At 38.5% G+C, this 23,007-nt stretch overlaps 1 protein-coding gene across 2 annotated transcripts; it reads left to right on the plus strand.

The window, feature by feature from the left end:
- On the plus strand, positions 1-4,400 carry casq2 (calsequestrin 2). Of its 2 annotated transcripts, XM_058787106.1 has the most exons (12): positions 1-542; positions 1,369-1,453; positions 1,607-1,707; positions 1,809-1,920; positions 2,315-2,388; positions 2,480-2,610; positions 2,710-2,755; positions 3,346-3,400; positions 3,504-3,604; positions 3,737-3,811; positions 3,902-4,018; positions 4,061-4,400. In XM_058787106.1, the coding sequence occupies exons 1-12, from the start codon at positions 306-308 to the stop codon at positions 4,157-4,159; spliced, it is 1,233 nt and encodes a 410-aa protein (XP_058643089.1). In that variant the 5' UTR covers positions 1-305; the 3' UTR covers positions 4,160-4,400. The 2 variants fall into 2 exon arrangements, with proteins under 2 accessions (XP_058643089.1, XP_058643088.1); XM_058787105.1 differs by having other exon boundaries at positions 5-542; positions 3,902-4,400.
- Positions 4,401-23,007: the final 18,607 nt, after the last annotated feature.

Below are 23,007 nucleotides of genomic sequence, written 5' to 3' on the forward strand. Positions count from 1 at the left end.
TGCCTGCTCTCTCTCATCCTATTACCAGCACAATCCACCAGCCACTCTTTGTCTGTGATTAGGAGAGAAGGCAGAGAGTCAAGGGTTTGCCTGAAGAAAGCTGAATTTTCAGAAGAAGGGCTCGCAAACCCTCGGAAAGAACGGTGGAAGAAGGCCTGGATGGTTGCCACTGTATTTCTGTTATAAACTCTTGACTTATATTCCTATTTGTGACACTTCTAGACCAGAGCTCTCTTAAGTCTAGTGGAGCTGCATGAAGAGCCACCGTTTCTTTTTGGAAAGGTCTTAAGTCACTAGTATAGACCATGCAGACCACCTGGATCTTGCTGCTTGTCTCTCTGGGCCTCTCTACCCTGGCTGGTGCTGAGAAAGGCCTCGAATTCCCACGTTATGATGGCAAAGACCGTGTCCTGGACATAAATGAGAAGAACTACCACAAAGCCCTGAAGAAATACGACATGCTGTGCCTGTTCTACCACGCTCCTCTGCCAACTGCAAAGGAGCTGCAGAAACAGTTACAAATGACTGAATTAGTGCTAGAGGTAAGAGAGGACAAGACGAGTGAATGTGTGGTGTAAGATATAAGACTGAATGGACTTCAGAGAGTGTTATTTGGAGCAAAGCAACATGGAATTGCATGCAGTAAACATGATTAAATGTTTTTAAATATATAATTGAAAAGATTTTGTATTTTTTAAATGAAATATTAATGTAAATGTGTTGCAAGTATGAAATGTAATAATAAAAATAAATGTAATATGATATAGGTTCAAATCTATTTTTTGTATGTAATATCAGTGCAGCTAGAGGCTCACAGGCTGCAGCTGACTGACATGTCAATCTTCACATCTCTTTTTCACTTAAGTATTTATCTGGATTAAAAAGTGGACATCATCAGTCACTGTGTTAATCACGCACTTCATGTTCAGTGCATCTGATAGCTTCTGAATGTGGGCTTGAGAAACTAGTCCTAGAGTATTGGCTTTTAAAATTCAGCCATTTATACTACTTGCATCATGAAAGCAGAACACTGTGGGTATTTATGGAACGAGAACACTTCTAAAATGATTACATAAGTGTGGCCTCCTTAACTCTAACTTCATGGCTCACAGGTTCACTATCTAGACAACGATGCCAGTGTGACTCAGCGGTACTCCATGTACTTCTAATATTCTCTAAAACACGCATAGCCTACATATATGTATATACATAGGTTATATATATTTTATTACACTTTAATTTCGTTTATTTTATTGTATTTTATTTGACATTTTCCTTGGAGCTTGAGCTAATAGTAAACAAAAAATATGACCCAAAAAAACAAACAAACAGCCATTACAGTACTAATCATGATTTGTTTTTCCACAGTTAGCTGCTCAAGTCTTGGAGGAAAAGGATATTGGCTTTGGAATGGTTGACTCTCAAAAAGATGCTAAGGTTGCCAAGAAACTAGGTGAGGTGAAAACACGTATGCAAAACTTCAAATACAGTCTATGGGTTGTGCAAATTTTGTATAAATGGATGCTGATACACTGAGCAGTAGACTATTTGCTTGTACAGTATACATTTTATTGCAATGATGAATGTCTATATGTTTAATTGGAAGGTCTGCATGAGGAAGGCAGCGTCTATGTCTTTAAGGAGGACCGTGTGATTGAATTTGATGGCCTGCTCGCTACAGACACTCTTGTGGAATTCCTTTTGGATGTAAAGAATCTGTATTTATCGTAAATCTCGACATCTAATTTGTTGTAGTGCTTTTATATGCCATTTTAACTTTCTGCCTTCATCTGTCCCTCATGCTTCAGCTGTTGGAAGATCCAGTTGAGATCATTGACAATGCTTTGGAGTTACGAGCTTTTGACCGTATGGAAGAAGACATCAAACTCATTGGTTTCTTCAAGAGTCCTGACTCTGAACGTAAGTGTGCGTGAGCAAACTGTGAGGACCAGTTACATCCTTCAGCTGTGGTTATCTAATCTCTGCACTTTCCAAACACATACCTCATAGTATGCAAAAAATGAATACCATGCAATAAATGTTAACACATTCATTTTTAAATCTCTGTACATTCCAGTTATGTTTTTAAATGCACAAAGAAACCTCTTGAGCATTGCAGGCTACTACTCTTTCAAGCTATAGTTGACATTTAAAGGTCATTTATTTCAAGTCACCAATCTGGTAGGCTACACTGTCAAAAATAAAGGTCCCAGTTATAATCTAAATGGAATTTACAACTTTTGAATCAGTTCCCTTTTAATAAACAAACAAACAAATGCTAGCTTCATTTTTTAATTGTCTCTGGTTTCCTCAGATTATCTTGCTTTTCAAGAGGCAGCCGAACAGTTTCAGCCTTTTATCAGATTTTTTGCCACCTTTGAGAAATCTGTGAGTATTGTAGTTGTGCCATTATTTTCTTTTAGGGAGTGGAGAATTCTCTACTGATGGCAGATGTGTTGCTTTAATTGTTGCGTTTCAGGTTGCAAAAGAGCTGACTCTGAAGATGAATGAGGTGGACTTCTATGAGCCCTTCATGGAGGAACCAGTCACCATTCCAGACAAACCACACTCAGAGGAAGAGCTGGTGGCCTTCATATCTGAACACAGGAGGTAATGAGTAAAAGCTAATCTAATGATATTCTGAAGGATGGATAGACAGATATTTGATACTGATATATATATACTGATGATATCTATTGACCTCCACAGACCAACTCTAAGAAAGCTCAGGGCAGAAGACATGTTTGAGACCTGGGTGAGCAATATTTTTAAATGAAAATTTTATGGAATTGCATGATTGTTATATTTTAAATGACTATCATAATTTATTACATGGCTTTCTGGAAAACTATTTAGATTGGTCAGTTGCATTATCTAGTGGTCAGATACCTCCTAATATCATCCATGGCAGTGCTCTATATCAGTTTGCTCAAACATTAACTAGAGCATACATTCATGCATCTCGTATCACACTTCGGCCTCGCTTTCTTGTTTTATACAAACATGACTGGTGCCATCTTGCATCTCAGTTATTGATTGTCATAAAAATTACTCCAGAGGACTTCACTATTAATATTATATAATATTATCATTGGACTGTTTATATTGTCATTGTCACTGTTTTTTATTTCTAATAAGCGCCCGGTTTAAGATATCCAGTTATAAAATAACTGAAACCCAAATCAATATTTTATGTCCACATTGCCAGTGCACTCATTTATTGAGTGGCCATGTACTAAGTAGAACAGTGAAAAGTCAGCTTTATTGCAAAATAATGCCCTGTTGCAGAGCAGAGAAATATCTGCGGATATCATAAAGCACACTGATAAAAGTTCTCTTTTGCAGGACGATGATTTGAATGGAATTCACATTGTAGCCTTTGCAGAAGAAGAGGACCCTGGTATGTACAATTTCAGGGCACCTCTTCATTCCTTATAAATCCAAAGTATATTCATTTAGTGTGAGCAGCATCAAAAGGACTTGACCTTGAATATGGTTTTCAGATGGTTTTGAGTTCTTGGAGATTTTGAAGGAGGTGGCCAGAGACAACACACACAATCCAGACCTGAGTATTGTGTGGATTGACCCAGACAACTTCCCACTGGTGACTAAAACAAGTCTGGATAGATGCATGACAATATTTTGAGTCAGTAATACTGTAATGTGATGACAAAAACTGGAAGAAAAATTCATTCTTCAGTTGAACCCCTCTTTATATGCACATTTCCTTATTTAGCTCATTCCTTACTGGGAGAAGACCTTCAAGGTTGACCTCTTCAGACCACAGATTGGTGTAGTTAATGTTACAGATGTAAGTGCACTACTTTCATTTTTAAGCAGCTCTACTGAATTCATTATGAAAGCCCTCTTTCTCATGCTTGGATCATGGCCTCTATGACAGGCGGACAGTGTCTGGTTGGAGATATCTGATGATGATGAGCTGCCGTCACCTGAAGAGCTGGAAAACTGGATAGAAGATGTGCTCTCTGGAACAGTGAATACAGAGGATGACGATGATGATGATGATGATGATGATGATGATGATGACGAAGATGACGACGATGATGATGATGATGATGATGATGATGATGATGACGATGACGATGACGACGATGATGACGACGACGACGACGACGATGATGATGATGATGATGAATGATTCATATACTGTGAACCTCAAACAAATCTGCTAAAAAGAACTTTCTTTTACAGCAAAATCATTTTGTACATTTTGTGCACTGCAGAGTTCTCTTAATGTTAAATTGAAATTACAAGTCAAAGAAGTCTCTTATTTATCTAAATGAAAATAATTGATTTGAATCACCTCTAAACTGGAAATAGACTTGATAAAGGGATTCAAATGAAATACTGCAGTGCAATTTTGTCACTGCATCAATTATTACTCTCCTGTACATTTTCTACTGTAATCAATCACACAAGACAATAAAACTTTACAACAGGTTTAGGAAGCGTGTTATTTAAACATGTAAGGCCTCATGGGCTTTCATATTAATATGATTTGACACAAATCGGCTGAACAGACTGCTCAGCTATAAGCACACCACTCTCTGCAGAGCTTTGCAGTCCTGGATAGAGCAGTGCATACCACACTCTCCATGGGGCCCTGTTGATCATGAGTGGAGAGTAGGTCCACAGCTGTCTCTTTCTAAACTCTACACTCAGTTCTTTGGCTTCTTGTTGTTGGAGATGAGGCCCAGAACCACCATATATAATCAGCAAATTTGACAATAGAAGTGGAGCTGTGAGAGGACATGCAGTCGTATGTGTAGAGAGAGTAGAGCAGGGATTCAGGACACAACCCTGTGGGGCTGGAGTTGGAGGTGAACTCTCACTGCCAGTGAGGAAGTCATGAACCCAGCTGCAAAGAGTGGTATTCAATTTGAGATCACTGAGTTTGGAGGTCAGCCTGTGAGGTGCTATTTTACTGACACTGAGCTAATAAATAGGAGCCTTGTAGGTCTTTGTTTCTGTGAATGTGGGTAAGAGTGGTGTGCAGGACATAAACGATAGCATCCTCAGTGACGGTAGGCAAACTGAAGAGTTTGAAGAACTGAAGAACTGTTTTTGAGTCTCTCAAAGACCTTCATAACCACCAAGAGGAAAAATTAGTATCAACAGTGCCTCATTTTCTCCTAAAATTCCTTTAGGAGAAATAAAAGTAGGCATAACTGAAACATAAAGTTCTGTGAGAAAGGAGTCCACAATGAAAATGGGCTGTAAGAAACATGGGAAATCTCTTTATTGACTTGCTGTAATCTCTTTCCAGACACTATTACAAAAATATCTCATTGCTCAGACTTTACTCTGTCTTTCTTTAGATACAATTGGGTGTTTCACCTTTAATGGTCAGGACAGTAGGAGTAGAGACAGGAAACAAGTGGACAGGTGTGACAAGAGAACAGAAGCAGGAAAGTATCTTTAGCTGGGACTCGAGCTCATGCTGTATGAAGTGCAGTTGTGCCTCGATGTTGATGTGCTGCTCGCAAGGCTATGGCTCTGACAGAGGTTACTCTAAGCCCATGAATACTAAGGGCTGATTCCTTTGTATGTCTCATTTATGTAGCTTTGTCTTCAGTTTTATTTTATTGAGACAAAAACTTTAACACTCTCACAATGGTCTCCTTTGAAGCTTTAGAAGAGATCTCATCATTATCACACATTGTGCTCAGATTTTTCTCCTTAGAGACTCTGAATCTATTGCATTTGTCGGTTTCACTTTATTTTGATGGTCCCTTTAACACATTCTATTGACTATAAGTAATGTTGCACCTACATTTCTACTGACTCTCATTAGAGTGTTAGTAGTGTATTAGTTGACTGATAGGGTTAGGGTTAGATTAAGTTGGCACGTTCTTGCAAAGTTACTTATAGTCAGTAGAATATCTGTTGGGAGACCAACACTATAAGGAGTTAGTAGATATGAAGCAGACAGTCTACTAATACTCTTATGAGAGTTTGTTGACATGTAGTTGCAACATTTCTCAATGTCAAAAGAATGTTCAAAAGGGACCATCAAAATAAAGTGTTACTCATTTGTCTCCTTTAAAGCTTTAGAAAAGATCTCAACAACATCACACATCGTGTATAGATTTTTCTCCTGAACTAAAGCCTCTGGATCTCACATTTCTCTCCTCCAAAGTTTAGAAGAGATCTCATCATCATCACCACCACACACTGTGCTCAGATCTTTCTCCTAAAGACTCTGGTGGTCTCATATTTGTCTCTTCCAAAGTTTTAAACAAGATCTCAACAACATTACACACTGTACTTAGACTAAATATGAATAGATCTTTTTCACATTCCGGGTTTCTCAGCAGCGGAAGTCGTCATAGTTGGGCAAACTTCCAAAGCAGTGAATGGGAGAAAACTACAAACATATTTTTTGCATTCCCATTTGCTCAAATAGTAAAAGAAAAACTCCAGGATAGTGTTTTCATGACAAACTGATAACAGCAGTCAGAAGAGAGAACAATGTCAAATTTATTGCAGTAGACACTGCGTTAAAAACCCTTGCATTAGCGTAAACTAGTTTTGTTTTTTTTGTAATTTGATGCAAAGGTGATATATATATATATATATATATATATATATATATATATATATATACAGGTGCTGGTCATATAATTAGAATATCATCAAAAAGTTGATTTATTTCACTAATTCCATTCAAAAAGTGAAACTTGTATATTATATTCATTCATTACACACAGACTGATATATTTCAAATGTTTATTTCTTTTAATTTTGATAAACGATGTGATACATACTCCTGTGATTACCGTTGGAAGTGTAAATGATAACACGGTGTGTGATGAAGTAGAGAGCGCTGACCTAGATCCCGGTGAAACCAGTGAATTGGACAGATCTATAGAGAGTGCTGAGCTCGTGAGGGTTGGTGAGGAGTCCATAGATTCTCAGGTATCTGAACTCAGCCAGGCACAGGGTGATATTGGTATGCTGATAGAAGGAAGTGAAGTTCAGTCCATGGATTCTGACAGTGACACTTCTGATATAGCAGAATCTCAGGGAGGCTCTACAGAGAATTATCACAATCTTAAAGTAAAGCATTCTTATTACACAGTTCATCAAATAAATGAATTTCTTGATGACACCTTCAACCAGCGAAGACCAAAACTTGAAAAATACTTCCCAGATTTACAGCTTTTCATTGATTCATGTACACTGGTTATGAAAAAAGCAACATTGGAGGAGCTTGATCAACCTAAACGTTACAGGCTCAAAAAACATATGAGCACTGTTAAAAAAAAGATGAAAAGCTCGTTTTAATGAAATATCTATGGGGTCATGATTGTTAATTTGGGAGGGTTTTGGATACCCTAGTATTATTTTGTTCATGGCATTCGTAAATATTGGATCTTTTAACATAAATGGATGTCGGGACACAACAAAGAGACTCGCTATGTTTAATTATTTAAAATTCATTCTGACTTACTGAATCAGATACAGTGAAATTGTGATTGGAAGGGAAAGATTTTAATGAGCCACGGGACTAATCTTAGTGCTGGTGTTGCTATACTTTTTTCTCCATGTGTCTGTAATCAACCGGTTATGTTTGAGATAATACCTGGTCGACTTTTAAGAGTAGATGTTATGGTTGGACAAATGGGGTTTTCTTTTTTAATGTATATGCTCTAAATGTTGGACAAGAGCGTAAGATATTTTTTAAAAAGTTGTCTGATGCTTTGTCATAGTGCCCACAGGATAATACTGTGGTAGTAGGAGGTGATTTTAACTGCACTTTAACTCTGATCTAGATAGGAATCATGATGAACCTCACCCAAGTTCTGCAGAAATTTTACATTTTTTTATTGATTATCAGGATTTTGTTGATTTATGGAGAATTAAAAACTAACACCAATGCTTTGTCTGGAGTGAGACTTGACTGATTGTATGTTGCTAAGAGTAATAGTGGTAGGTTTTATAATAGTTTAATAGTACCATCTTTTTTATCTGACCACCACTATATTTCTGTAGCTGTTTCTGTCCTGTCTTCTAAAATCCACAAATCACACTGGCATGCTAACAACAGATTATTACAGGATCACTCTTTTATTCACTCTTTTAATCTTTTCTGGCAATCTTGGAGAGAGGAGATATGCAGTTTTTCTTTATTAAGTCAATGGTGGGATATGGGCAAAGTGCATATTAAGCTGTTTTGCCAACAATACGCTGCCCATAATACCAGAACTCTTAAAGAAAAAATTAAATCACTAGAAGAAGACATTCTGAGGCAAAGCAGCCATGGTGACTCTGCTGATTCTATTGAGAGAAATAAACTTCTTTTAAAGACATTGTTGGAAGAGCAAGGAAAAACAGCCCTTTTAAGGACCAGATATTCTCAGCTAAATGAAATGGATGCTCCCTCTGTATTTTTCTTTGGTCTTGGAAAAAAAACCAATAGAACAGAAGTACTTTCACAAGCTGAATTTACCCCAGGGTGGTGTGACAACTGATCAGCAGGAAATCTGTACCCATGCTCTTTCCTTTTATGAGAACCTCTACTGTGCTGAAATGTGTGATGGAGCAGCAACAGAACAAATTTTGTGTGATTTACCACATTTATCAGAGGAAGATCAACAAACCCTTGACAATCCTATATCCTTTGCTGAACTTTCTCTGGCTGTCCAGGAGCTGAGACCTGGGAAATCGCCTGGTTTAGACGGTCTGTCAGTGGAATTTTTTCTTGTTTAATGGAATTTGATTGGGGAGGACTTGTGTGTGGTCTTTTTGGAAAGTTTTAATCAAGGGAAACTTCCACTGAGCTGTCGGAGGGCAGTTGTAACATTCATTCCAAAAAAAAAGGAGATCTTGGGTTCCTTAAAAATTGGCGACCTGTGTCACTGATCTGTGTTGATTTTAAAATTTTGTCTAAAAAAAATAACTAATAGACTTAAAAAAATATATGACAAATGTTATCCATGAAGATCAGTCATTTTGTGTCCCTAAACGTTCAATTTTTGATAATCTTTTTCTCGTCAGAGACATGATTACAGTTGCACAAAGACACAAACTGGACATTGGATTCCTTTCCTTGGATCAGGAAAAAGCTTTCGATAGGGTGGACCATCATTATTTGTTTAAGACCCTGGAAGCTTTTGGTTTTGGTACTCATTTTATTTATCTTGTTAAGCTTCTGTACAGTGATATTTACAGTATGTTACGGATTAATGGGTCTTTAACTAGACCTTTCCTGCAGGGGAATAAGACAAGGATGCCCTCTGTCTGATCTTTTGTACTCTATTTCTATTGAACCTCTGTTGGCTATGCTGAGGAAACAGCTGTGTGGTATTGGTGTCCCAAGTTCTCCAGAAGTAGACCTGGTGAAGCTTACAGCGTACGCAGATGATGCAACTGTGATAATAAAGAGCACTGATGATGGTGCTAAACTTATTTCTTGTTTGAATACGTTTCAGAAAGCTACATCTGCTCGTATTAATTGGGATAAATGTGCATCTTTGTTGTTGGGAGAATGGGAGGATATAGGACCACCTAAATTGCCACAACAGTGCAAATGGGCTGAGGATGGATTTAAAGTACTTGGTGTTTTTTTTTTTGGGACAGCCCAATACATCGAAAAGAATTGGGTGGGATTAGCAAATCGGTGATTGGTAGATTTTTTATTTTTGAACCCTTAAATTGTTTTGAATAAAAAAAAGGGGGGGTTTCAAAGTCTCTCTCTCTCTCTCTCTCTCTCTCTCTCTCTACACACACACACACACACACAAATCTCTCAACAATGTGTTAAAAACAATGTGTTATTTTCAACACATTCTGAGTGTGTTCAGGGACAACATAGCTACTGACTTAAATTCAACACAAAATGTGTTGCTTTAGTAAACACATTAATGTGGTGATTTTGTTACGTGTCTAACACAACAGTGTGGGATACTGAGTGTTTGTTTAGGTTTAATATAAAAGATAATCGTTTATTAACAATTTGTATGCTTTTATTGTGAAATCACACAAAGAACAGTTGAAGCATAGGCTATACCAAATGTTAATTCAAGTGTTACAGTATGCTAATTTTGTTGTGTTGCGGCATGTTTCTGTTGTGTTGTGCTAAATTCGTTGTGTTGCAGCTTGTTTAAGTTGTGCTGCAGCTTGTTTCCGTTGTGTTGCGGCTTGTTTCTGTTGTGTTGTGCTAAATTCGTTGTGTTGTGGCTGGTTTCTGAGTCACACTGAGTCCTCAAAAAAAAAAAATCTTTATGTTTTATTAGGAGACGCACAACAGTTCTTCTGTGGCTTTATAGGTAATATTTTCACATACACAATTTAGCAAAATCAGACAATATTGTGTCTAATATATGCCACACTATTAACTTTTTATTATTGAATTGTTGCAAATAAATATCACGTAGCTCTACAAGAGTGATTGCTGATAAACTGTCTGAAAAAAAGAAAGTCACATTTTGGAGAAGGAAAAAAAAATCACCCAGACTTTCAAAGCTGTTACATAGTAACCACTTTCTACTTCGAGGACCTTGATAGAAATGTAGTGGAGTGAAAAGTACAATATTTGTCTTGCAAATGTAGTGAAGTTAAAGTCATAAGTTTCCAGAAAAAATTATACTTAAGTAAAGTACAGATACTCAAAAAGTGTACTTAAGTACAATACTCAAGTAAATGTACTTAGTTACTGTCCGCCTCTGCTTACTGGTAATGTGTTTTTTATTTTAACTAGCCTGGAGTGCGTTTCCCAAAAACAAGTATGGTCGCAAATTCCGTCGTTACCAATAGAAGTCAGTGGAACCAACAACCATAGTTAGCTAAAGATGCTTTTGGGAAACGCACCCATGACTAGTTAGTCAGCTACTTATAGCAAAGATAGCTCTATTTTAAATGACAGGATTGACATTGTTTATAAAAAAAAAGGAATATGCACACCATCAAATGACCATTGACCATAAAGATGACAATCAGCATGTGACAAACGAAATTCATAAAGTGAGAATGTTTGGACTGCTCAATTTTGAATCAAAAGTCACCATGCCTTGTGCATTATTTCATCACCATTTCAATTCAATTCAACTGTCCAAAATGATTTTTTTATTATTATATCCACAGTGGAAATTATGGTGATTACACTAATAAAACAAATATGCACATGCAGAGGTGTACACAAACTGATTGTAAACTACATACAATAATAAATAAATAGATGCATATTGTGCATTACTTTGATTTTATCCTCTGCATTTCACCTATCCAAGTGCACACACAGAAGTGAGTGATGAACACACACACCCAACCATGGACACACCACAAATGTCTGTTTAGAGACAGCTTGAAAGTTTCTTGACTCTTTATTTCACCACCATATATTCCACAGTTTTTCACGAGAGGCTTGTTTACATGTTTGTAAGGGTGTGTATGTGTGTGGATTAGCATTATATTGACAAAACGAAGCAAACATTGATTCTTCTCTAAAAGTCTTCTTTAAAGGAGTAGTTCACTTCCAGAATGAAAATTTCCTGATAATGTACTCAACCCCATGTCATCTAAGATGTTCATGTCTTTCTTTCTTCAGTTGCAAAGAAATTAAGTTTTTTGAGGAAATCATTCCAGGAATTTTCTCTATATAATGGACTTCAATAATGGCCAACGGTTTGAAGGTCGAAATTGCAGTTTTACAGTTTTTTGGAGGTTTTTTTTCAACTGCTTACACACATTTTAAAAACTTTTCCTTTTTTTTTTTTTTTCAAAACTTTACACACAAATCCAAGAATTGCATACGCAAAATGCATAATGCCTCACATCTCTTGCAAAATCAAGCACTGCATTCAAAATATCACAAACACATCTCAAAAGCAAACATTTGTCTTACATTGCAAACACCTTTGCCATAATATTATATTTTTGAATACACACATTTATTCAAAACCTAAAGCTCTTCTTTCATGAGCTCCTATGTACATTTCTGTACAAGATTGAAAGTAATTGGCATAGAGATGTTGAAAAACACAGTATGAAAGAAAAGAAATACATCAACCATGTGTAGTTGTGTAGATGTGTATTTATAGGCCTATTCTAAAGCCATGATTGGTTCCTGTTAAGTAAAGCAATGAGTGTTTGCATGTGAGGAGTTAGTTTGAGGCACTGATGAATTAGTGTTTGATTGTTTGTGTTTGAAAAAGGAAATTAAGATGTGTTGTGTTTTGCAAAAAAAGTGTTTTATGAGTCAAAGGCCGAGAATTAGTGTATGGTTTTGCGGATTTGGTATGTGGTTCTGTTGTTTGAGTGTCAGGTTTCAGAAATTGTGTTACAAGTAAAGATTTTGTGTGTAAGCAGTTAAAAAAAAGTGTAATGCAGCTTCAAAGGGCTCTACTCCCAGCCAAGGAATAAGGGTCTTATCAAGCGAAACAATCGGTCATTTTCTTAAAAAAATAAAACATTTATATACTTTTTAACCACAAATTCTCATCTTGCACTAGCTCTGCGATGCGCATGCGTGTCTTTACTTATTGCGTAATCACTTTGGAAAAGTCCTGCGCGGTTAGTTCTTCATCTGTGTACTTTGGTTAAAAAAGGTAAGGAAGAGCGAAAAACTCAATCTCATTTTCTCATCCAACTTCAAAATCGTTTCATTTTTTGTAAAGGGCGTTTGACATAGTGAAGCCTCTCCTCCATTGACATCCATTAAAAAAAAAACGGCCTCTGGTCTCCTTTTCCACGTACTGCCAGACCGGAAGACATTATGAGAGAGAGATCACAGGGCACCTAATGTCAAAAAATTTGATTTATTACCTCTCATAAAGATAAGACCCCCCACCCCTCCCTCCCACCCAAACTGGACACCTGTTTGTCCATGCCCCCACCCATCTAAATGAGCATCTGTTTTTACTGTCCAGTGATTCTAAGGTATTTATGAATGTTTTGGGAAGCGTGTTTTTGTGTGGGCCATTGAAGACTATTATGTGTTTAAACTTTAAATTGTGAAACTGTGTTAAACGGGACAAAGGGAAGTTTTTATTAGAGTTTTTCACGCACACATATCAACAAAAAACATACGTAAAATGAGCAACGACTTGCTAGTGTTGTTGTAACGAACTCTAACTAGTTTAAAACGTTTTAAGTTAAATAAAAGAAGTAGAAGTGTACGTGTTTGTTTATTTAAAACAAACAAAGCATCGGACACCTTAGTTAAAACAATAGCATAACATTACAAAGTTAAATAATATAGAGTTGACTCATCTTACCCGTCTTCTAAAACAAACAAAAAGCATCAGAAGCGACGTTTACAACGTTCTATCATTACAGATTAAAAGGTAGCTTTTCTCACAAGTTACAGCAAATAGATCTGACTTATCTTACCCGTATTCTAAAACAAAAAACAAAACAAAACAAAAAATCAGAAGCGAACGTTAAGTAAAAAGTCAAAATCTTGTCACAAAAATTAAACAAAAGAAAAAGTGCAGACTATCTTAGGCAGCCTCCGGCAGATAACCGCACACTAGCGCGTCAAAACTCAGAATGAGTTTACGCCGCTGAGTCCAGACCACGCCTTCCGCCACCCCCTAACAGTAGGTGTACTGACGGCTTCAGTTGTAACATTGTGTTTAAAAAAGGAGTGTTGAGGATAGCCTATCTTCACCTAGACGCAAAATACAGACGAGGTTTTGCGAATTGGAAAAACAGAAAATTGTTCTACAACAATGGCTGAAACATCATTACCTAAAACTCCAGAGAAGACCGTTGAGGGTGCTATGGTCGATCTTACTCTAGCGCCTAGGAAGATGAAACATGGACCGTGTTTGATCAATTTCCTCCACGAGTCTATGGATAATGTTAAGTACGATCTTCATTTATCCGGTAATCGTGTATGCAGTTACAACTTTGACAAGACCAACAGAGAGGTCAGACTGCGTACCGTGGACAATGATGAAAGGTTCACGTACGACACGTGCAAAGAACCTGAATTGTTTTTCACTGTAAAAGACTGGTGTTTATTTTACAACTATGTCTGGCGCGATCTAAAAGACGGTTGCGACGAACCACTATTCATAGGGGAGTGGAACGGCATTACGCCTGGAATGAGATACAGAGTGCTGGGGGACCATGTTAACAAGTACGCCGATGATTACGTTTATATACTTTGTAGCGATCACACTGAAGGCCTACCTGAGCGTGCATGGCCGATATCTGAAGAGGATCATCTCAAATACTATAGAATTAAATTCTTATTTCAATGGAAAGATGTCCCTGCGTTAGAAGACATATTTGAGAAGATTGACAAAATGTTTAAATGGTGCGAGGCATTTGACAGATACAACAACATAAAAGTGAAATTGTTTCACCCAGAATGGTGTGTGACCAGTCGGAGAGGCGTTCACGTAGCTCCGCCTACATTCTATTATCATTAAATACAGAGCGACGGGTTCTCAGAGGAAATAGACTTTCAAAACGCTAACGCCCGCAACATGACCCAAGAAAATACTTCAACATCTCCTAGCATCGTATGCGGCGAGGTCGCGTCCGCAGAGGGGTCGTCTACGGATAACATTACCTGGCTGAACAAATTTTGTACAGAGTTCGGATACCATAACCTCGCTTTCCTGGCAAAGTACGCACCGTCTCAACCTGCAGCACCTGACGCCGCAAACTCCGATTCAGTCTCGGATTCGGTCGACGGACGCATCGGTGTGACCGCCCATAAAATTATTAAAGCTGTTGTCGGGATCATTCTGGAACATCTGGTTGACAGGCAGCTTAAAAAAAATTGCTATGGTTGTTCGGTCGACCATCCTTCCCAAACACAACATTCGTGTCTCTATGAGGCACCGGCGTACTATTTTCTCGGCTGTTTTGAAGAACTGAGGGGTAAAGTGTGTAAATCCGATCTAAAATTCATTCTGGCCAGAACCTTGAAACTGTTCGGTTTATCACCACACCTCCAGAGGATTCAGGGCGTTGTCGAAGCTGTTCTGTGCGAACTCAGAGACGAGATGTACATAGTGGGAGGATTGGCAGAACTCAGGACGAAACTTGTGGATGAAAACTGTGAACAGGCTGTTTTTGACGCCGTTGACAGCTGGAAGAAAAGCACACCTGCGGATTCTGACTAACCTGAGGAAGATGGGAAACCTCTGCATCACATCCTGTCTGGCAAAACTCTTATTTAAACAACGAATTAAGAGAGAAATAATACATTTATTGTATAAGACCATTGATGATAATAATGATTGTTATGTGAATAATAAACGTTTAATGAAAATAAAAAATCAAATGACTGTTATACGAGGTATGTCGAATGAGTGGAAAGTTATGACAAATCAATGCATCGCAAAGGGGTACGATCCCTGTATGACCGTTAAAAACATTCTCGAAATCATGCATGAATCTGAAGAAAGTCTTAAAATAGGTAACATTTTATGTCTTTGTACTTATGTAACCGACGTGTGTATGATCTCGTTGTCAAGAAATGAACCGACGGATGTGTGTAAAATTATTGATACATTAGTTGAACATATGACAGAGAAAAATATTGTAACATGTATGAAGTTCCTTCAATATATAGATAACCAATCATATTAAATGTTTGACCCCTCCTTCTACAATGATTGTAAATAAAACCTACTTGACACTAATCGGTCTGTCATTATTTTTGAAAAAAACAGTGGAGTAAGATGTCTGAATTAATGAAAAAAACATACTACAATCCTTCAAACCCCGGATCTTTGGGGGGTAAAAAGCGGTTAAAACGTGCAGTGTTACAGGAATATGGCGTAACTCTGAATGATAAAGAAGTTACGGACTGGCTAGCAGCTCAAGACGCATATACCTTACACAGAACTGCACCTGTCAAATACAAGCGTAATAGAGTCGTGGTGTTTGGGAAAGACGTACAGTTTCAAGCAGATCTGGTCGACATGTCTGCTTACTCGAAAGAAAACGATAATATAAAATTTTTACTGACTTGTATAGATGTTTTCAGCAAGTACGCATGGGCGCGTCCGCTGAAGAATAAGACGGGGAAGGAGGTTACAAAAGCGTTCGAATCTATACTCAAAGAAAACCGTGTGCCTCAAAAATTACAGACTGATAAAGGTACTGAATTTTTTAATAAACATTTCCAGCAACTGATGAAAAAGTATAACATACATCATTTTGCTACGGCAAGTGATGTAAAAGCGTCGGTGGTGGAACGGTTTAATCGCACGCTTCGGGACAGAATGGCGCGATTTTTAACAGCCATCAATTCAAAGCGTTATTACGATATCTTACAAGACCTTATAGATGGGTATAATGCCAGCTATCACAAAAGCATTAAAATGCGACCCCTGGATGTTCATAAAGAAAACGAAGCGGACGTGTTTAATAATCTGTATGGAAGGATGCGTAAAGGTGCACCTGTTTTTAGGTATAAAATTGGCGATGTGGTTAGGGTGTCTAAAGTCAGAAATGTGTTTTCTAAGGGGTACGAGCAGAATTACACAGAAGAGTTTTTCACTATAGCGGCCTGTATACCACGGACCCCGCCGGTGTACAGGTTACAAGACTACGACGGGGATATTATCGAAGGTTGTTTTTATGAAAAAGAATTACAAAAAATTATTGTGAATCAAGATAAATCGTTTAAAATAGAGAAGATTTTAGATCGTAAAAAGAGAGGGAAAAAAACGTTCTGTCTAGTGAAATGGTGGGGATGGCCGACTAAATTTACGTCATGGTTGCCAGAAAGCTCCATCTCGGACTTACAGAAGCGTTTAAAGTAACGGTGAGGTCATCTTAAATATCATTCGCAATAATCTACGTCATGACCGAGGGAGGTTTTTACGTTACGCTTCCTTGCAACGCGTCTATGAATGTGTATCCTGACAACTGTATTTCTAATTACAAAACAAGACTTGCCAGAAGTATGAACCTCAAAGGCCAGTGGGAGGTAGGCCTGATCGAGTTTTATTATCCAATTTCCTGGTATACATTTAACGAGGAGGATGCTGCATTTATTATTAACACGACCCCCGACATACTGAGTTATGATGAGAGACGTTACGAAGAGGATGCGGGTGTGATTATCTATATTAAAGAAAAAAATCTTCAAAACGTGTCTAAAGTATGCAATACGTTAAAAACGGGATATTACGAGGATGTATTGTTTCTGGTTAGAGAAATAAATACGAATCTACCTCCTAGAGTGACCCTCGGTTACGATCATGTCAAAAACAGGATATTTCTAAAAGCACCGACGAACACGTCTTTGATATTTTACGGGAAGTTGGCCATTATTTTAGGTTTAAAACCGGGCATGCCTCTAGGATCTGTAAATCAGCCTCGCAAAGATCATCCTGATGATGCACCTGTCGTGACGCACGCCCCGCATCAGACCGACATAAGAGGGGGTTTTTATAGCATGTACATATACACGGACATGATTGAATATCAATCAGTCGGAGACTCGCATGTACCGCTACTGAGAACTGTACATATAGAGGGAACGTCTAACGACATAGTCAGTGTTAGATTCGATAAGCCGCATTACGCACCTGTGAATAAATCTGATATTACAGACATATGCATCGAAATCAAAGACGATCAGAACAAACACGTACGTTTCACTTACGGTAAAGTTGTGGTTAAACTACACTTCAGACCAGTGAAGTAGTTTTTTTATTTATTTTTTATTTTTATTTTTTTATTTTTAACAAACCTATCACACGAGTATGGACCCCGAACGCTACGTCGCTTACTACCGAAACCAGGCGGGTAACGGGTTACCCGGCTATGCCGGTGGACCTGTTATGTACGGGGCAGGTATAGGGGGAATTTTCAAAGCGCTTTTCAGAACCGCTCTACCTCTTCTGAAAAGAGGTTTTAGTATAGCAAAACCGCATCTAAAAGCAGCTGCGAGAAATATAGCTAGCGACGTTGTAACCACAGCCCTATCGAGATCGTATAACGATAATAATAACTACAATGGTCAAAACGGTAACGGGTTAATGGTTATGTCGCGGTCTTTTAAACCGCCCGAGTGCGAGTGCGTGGGGAGTGGCCGCGTGAAGAAAGCTAAACGCACTAGCAAGAAGCGTACAGTCGCAAAACGCTCACGACGCTCCCGCGCGAAACGTGTAAAGAAAACTGTCTGTGTCAAAAGACCGCTGAACACTATTTTCTAAACATGTCTCTGTTTCACAACATGTCAGAGGAGTGCATTAAATCCGAGTTAGATTTATTTACTGTTCCTATGACCCAGACGTCTATTGAAAAAAATACCTACGTGGAAATACCGCCTTTATCTGCAATAACGGATTCATCGCCGTTAGAATTTTTTATTGCAGGGACGGGCGAAGATTACATCGACCTTAATAACACTCTGTTATACACGCGGGTCAAAATAACCAGACCGGACGGTACCGATATAGCAGACGGTGCGCCTGTCGGTTTAATAAATTATCCCGGAGCGTGTATATTCTCGCAGGTGGATGTTTCTCTAGGCGATCGCTTAATAACACAGAGTTCTAGTACGTACCCTTATAGGTGCTTGATCGAGGCTCTGATCAATTTTGGAAAAGACACCCTGGAAAGTGTCTTTTCAGCCGGATTGTTTTACAAAGACACGCCGGGTCACATGGATGCCACAGATCCCGCAGGAGAAAATACAGGATTAATGAAGCGCGCGGCGTTTACCAATGCTAGTAATGTCGTAGAATTATTAGCGCCTATCCACAGCGATATATTCTTTCAGGAGAAGCTCATGTTGAACGGTACTGACATTCGAATACGGATGACAAGAGGTAAAGACGAGTTTTGTTTGATGCGAGATGACCTTACCGCTTATAAACTCAACATTGTATCAGCGTCTCTTTTTGTGAAAAAAGTTTCGGTTTCACCGGGTGTACGGTTAGGACATGCGCAAGCGCTTCTATCCACCACAGCTAAATACCCCATAGAACGTGTGTGTCTGAAGAATTTCTCTATACCGGTAGGATCTTGCGTGTCTAATCAAGAAAATCTTTTTTTGGGGACTTTACCAAAATCTATAATTTTAGCAATGACAGAAAATACGGCTTTTTCAGGCGCGTACGATAAAAACCCCTTTGCTTTTAAACATTTTAACCTGGAATTTCTGGCTTTATATCGAGACGGTGTACAGATCCCGTCCAAACCCCTTCAGCCGGAATATGATAACGGATCTGCCGTGAGGGACTTTTATCAACTCGTATTATCTACCGGAAGACATCTTAAAAATCACCCCCTGGCAATAGATCGCCAGGATTTTCTCAACGGATACACCCTCTACAGATTTAATTTATCGCCCGATGAAGATTGTTCGAATCACGTATCATTAATTAGATCGGGAAACATTAGACTGGAAGCGCGATTCAGACAACCTCTCACGCAATCCGTAACCATCATCGTATATGCGATTTTTGATTCCATCGTTGAAATATCCAATCGAAGACAGGTGCTGGTCGATTATTACTGACTGGGAGGAGTGAAATGAATACCGTTCAACTAACGGCCGTTATGGATAAAATTGCACACAACACGTATTTTTTAGGAGTGCTTCCGTGCGATTACCTACCCAAAACCCCGTTAAAGAATTTACCGGCCATGCTTATTTTTAATACCGACCCTTCCACAGAACCGGGTCAACACTGGGTAGCCATCTACGTAAACAACGATGGCATTAGTTGTTTTTTTGACAGCTTTGGCGGAAATCCTAAAGATCCGCATTTTCCGAAGACTGTCCAGGATTTTTTAAAAAACAATTCTATTCGCGTGCAATACTCTAACAAACAGGTTCAAGACTTCGCATCAGATGCTTGCGGCCAACATTGTGTGTTTTTTCTGTATCACATGTCAAAAGGTTACGGCTATGAAAATATTGTTAAAATGTATTATGACGATCTAATTAAAAATGATGACATGGTAGTTCGATTTGTAAAGAGATTGAAACCTCGCCTCTGTGATACATTTAATTGTATTCACTGCGTGCAGATCTGTAAAGTTCTATAATTACATGTATAATAAATAAAAGATATAATCTCAAATGTGTGTACTTTATAAATAAAAGAAGTTGGGTAATCAGCCATATCTTTTTCTTTATTAATATAGCGCTGATATTTCAACACATTTTAATACAAATATTTCATACATTTCAAACATGGTTACAAATATATTTACAAACAGTAACTTAAAAAGTTAACCACGCGCTAGCATCAAGAGTAGGCGAATTAAACGCATCTCCTACTGGGGTACTAAGCCGTGACGTGGCCGCACGCTTTTTACCACGCCGTTGTTTCAACGGGGTCGTCATCTTTGGCGACATCTGCTGGTTGTATCCGGGTGATTTCCCTTTAAGGGCTTCGACCGACCGTTTAACTTGCGGGTTGCTTATAGTTGAAAATGGTATATTTAAAACGGCAAAAGCATCTAGAAATTCGCTCCACCCGCGAGGTCTGTATTCATCGCGGATGGTATGAGGAGCTGTTATGCTTTTAACCAAATCCATCACGTGCGAACCGGCGATTAAGCGGCCTTTAAACACAAACTCTCCAGAATCTGTCCATGAAGACAGCTGCTTAGCATTAGACATTTTATTCAAAATGAATTTGATGTTTTTTAATTGCCTTTGTGGTACATTGTTTAAGATCTCGTTGACGATGTGATCCTCTTCATCACCTTTATTAGACGGTGGGTCAGGTGCGTTAGCAGATGTACTACCAGGTGCGTCGGTGTGAACGTTATCCTGTTTCGGGAGCGTCAGAGTTAAAGTACCGCTCTCCAAATCGCCCTGTTTTACTATAGTTAAAAACCTCTGTAAGACATTGGAATAAAGTTTAGCTTTCCCGTGCGAATCTAAATCAGACCTCTGTAATATATTTCTTATAGCACCATCCAAATCGTTCTCCACAACTTGTTGAATTGTCTCGCGAACGTTCCCGGCTCTTAATTTATTCAGCTGATTCTGCGGAATTACATAATGCTTTTCAGCATATTCCATTCCTAATGTTGTCTGGACGTTATTAAACTAGTGATAAAAGGTATGGCGACACTTAACAGAGGTATGAGAAAACCACCTCTTTGATTAATCAGACGTTTTTTTCTCTCGACGGTGATCTTTTTACTAGCAGCGTATTTGATTTCTTCTTTTTTCTTTTTTAATCTTCGGAACTGTGTGCTGTTTAGAGGTATGGTACCGCGGAGGACGTTAAGAGCTATTTCGCATAAGGATAGAATCAGTTGATCCGATGCCGACTGTAAAATGACACGTCGCTGCTTCGGTGTAGCCTTATATAACAGTTTTAAAAGAGGTAGGTTTTTACAAAGCCTATCGCTCATTTTTCTTATTTTCATCAAAGTTTACCGCGTTCTTTTCTGTATGTACACCACTTGATGATCTGAAAACAGATCCGATCTGAGACGAAAACGCTCGGGCGTTTTAGCTTTAAAGTCGATCAGGAGAAATCCGAAAGCCTTATTGGTTGCATCCTGGTAACATTCCATGAAATATTTAACGTTTCCTGGAAAAATTTGTCGCCCTAAAACCATTATTTGCATAGAGTCTCTGGGGCTCTTGTACAAAATAATGTAATGAGTATTCAGTGTAATAGTTCTGCTGGTTTTACCTTGAAAAACAGATTCTGAGTTATCAATATAATGGAAAATGATTTATGATGAACATATTTCGTGAAAGCGCGTGAGAGTTCATCGTTCGAATATGCTAATTCCATTAAATCATCACAAATCAAAATAGATTTCTTATTAGGAGGCAATAAATTTTCATCCGTTAAAGATTTTGGTATGCCTTCAATAAATTTAATATCAAACAATGACAAGAGTTCATCATACAATGGTTGCCAACAACTGTATAAAAAAACAATATTGTCAATTTTTACATTGATCAGTTTATCTGCGTTACACAACAGATTTTTCACAAAGACAGTCTTCCGCTGCGGAAGGTCCGGAGACCACGGCGGAGAACGGGAAATTAAAACGAAAGTCAAAACCTTCTTCAACATACGTATCTTCTGGTCTGGACATATTGTTAAAAACCATAAGGTAAAGTGGAGCAGTCAGGCAAAAGAATCCGTTTGTCATAAACCACTTTGAATCTTTTCAAAAGTGATCTATTATGTAGTGTGAACTTCTTTTTATTCCGTACGATGGTCTCTGTACGGGTGAGCAGATGGGACGTGTCACGTGATGCTACATAACCGTGTACCAGACATATCATACTTTCTAAGGTAACGATTTGCGCATTCGAAGAATGGAGCGTGATCCCTTTCGCTTTAAGGGTGACTTTATTTTTTGCAGTTTTAAAACCACACGATTTAGGACCGGTTGATGCGAATTCCGCGATGTTATCGTCTATGTCGAGTTCGTTCGTCAGTTCGCCTAGGTACGAGCCTGTTTGAGGCATCCATTCGCCTTCTTTCGACGAAAAGATAAGACTGTCTGTATCTACGTAAAAAACGCGCGGGCCTAATCTGTCCATAAGATCGTATAATTCCAATCGTCCATAAGCCGTGGTGAATGAGGCTATAAACACATTAACATCGCATGCAGGGGCGGGGTCGTCTTCAGCGTAGCACCACTGCACTAGGGCTACAGAATCTGATACGAATGAGAAGTGTTTAATTACATGGTAGTTTCCAAAAATGTGTCGGGCGAAATCTTCAGGATCTGTCAAAAGTTCGGTCTTAGGTAAATTACATCTAAGTCCGAATCTCCCCCAAAGGGCGTTCAATAAAAATTTATTTATAGATCTACGCGCAGGATTGAGTGTTATTTTGCCTATGTCAAGCTGAACGCCCTCCTTCTCAAAATAATCTTCAACGTAAGACTGTTTTTCGGCGTCTGTCACTACGTGCGGGGGGAAACCTGAAGCCTCTTGCTTGAATTTGAGAAACGTCTTAACATATTCGGTGAATAATGTGTCTGACGTCTGCGGAAAGTGCCAGACTTCCACGATACTGACAACTGTGTAACCTTTAACTAGGGCGTGTGAGAGTTCCACAGACG

This window comes from Onychostoma macrolepis, chromosome 09 (assembly GCF_012432095.1).
Source record: "Onychostoma macrolepis isolate SWU-2019 chromosome 09, ASM1243209v1, whole genome shotgun sequence".
Classification (NCBI taxonomy): domain Eukaryota; kingdom Metazoa; phylum Chordata; class Actinopteri; order Cypriniformes; family Cyprinidae; genus Onychostoma; species Onychostoma macrolepis.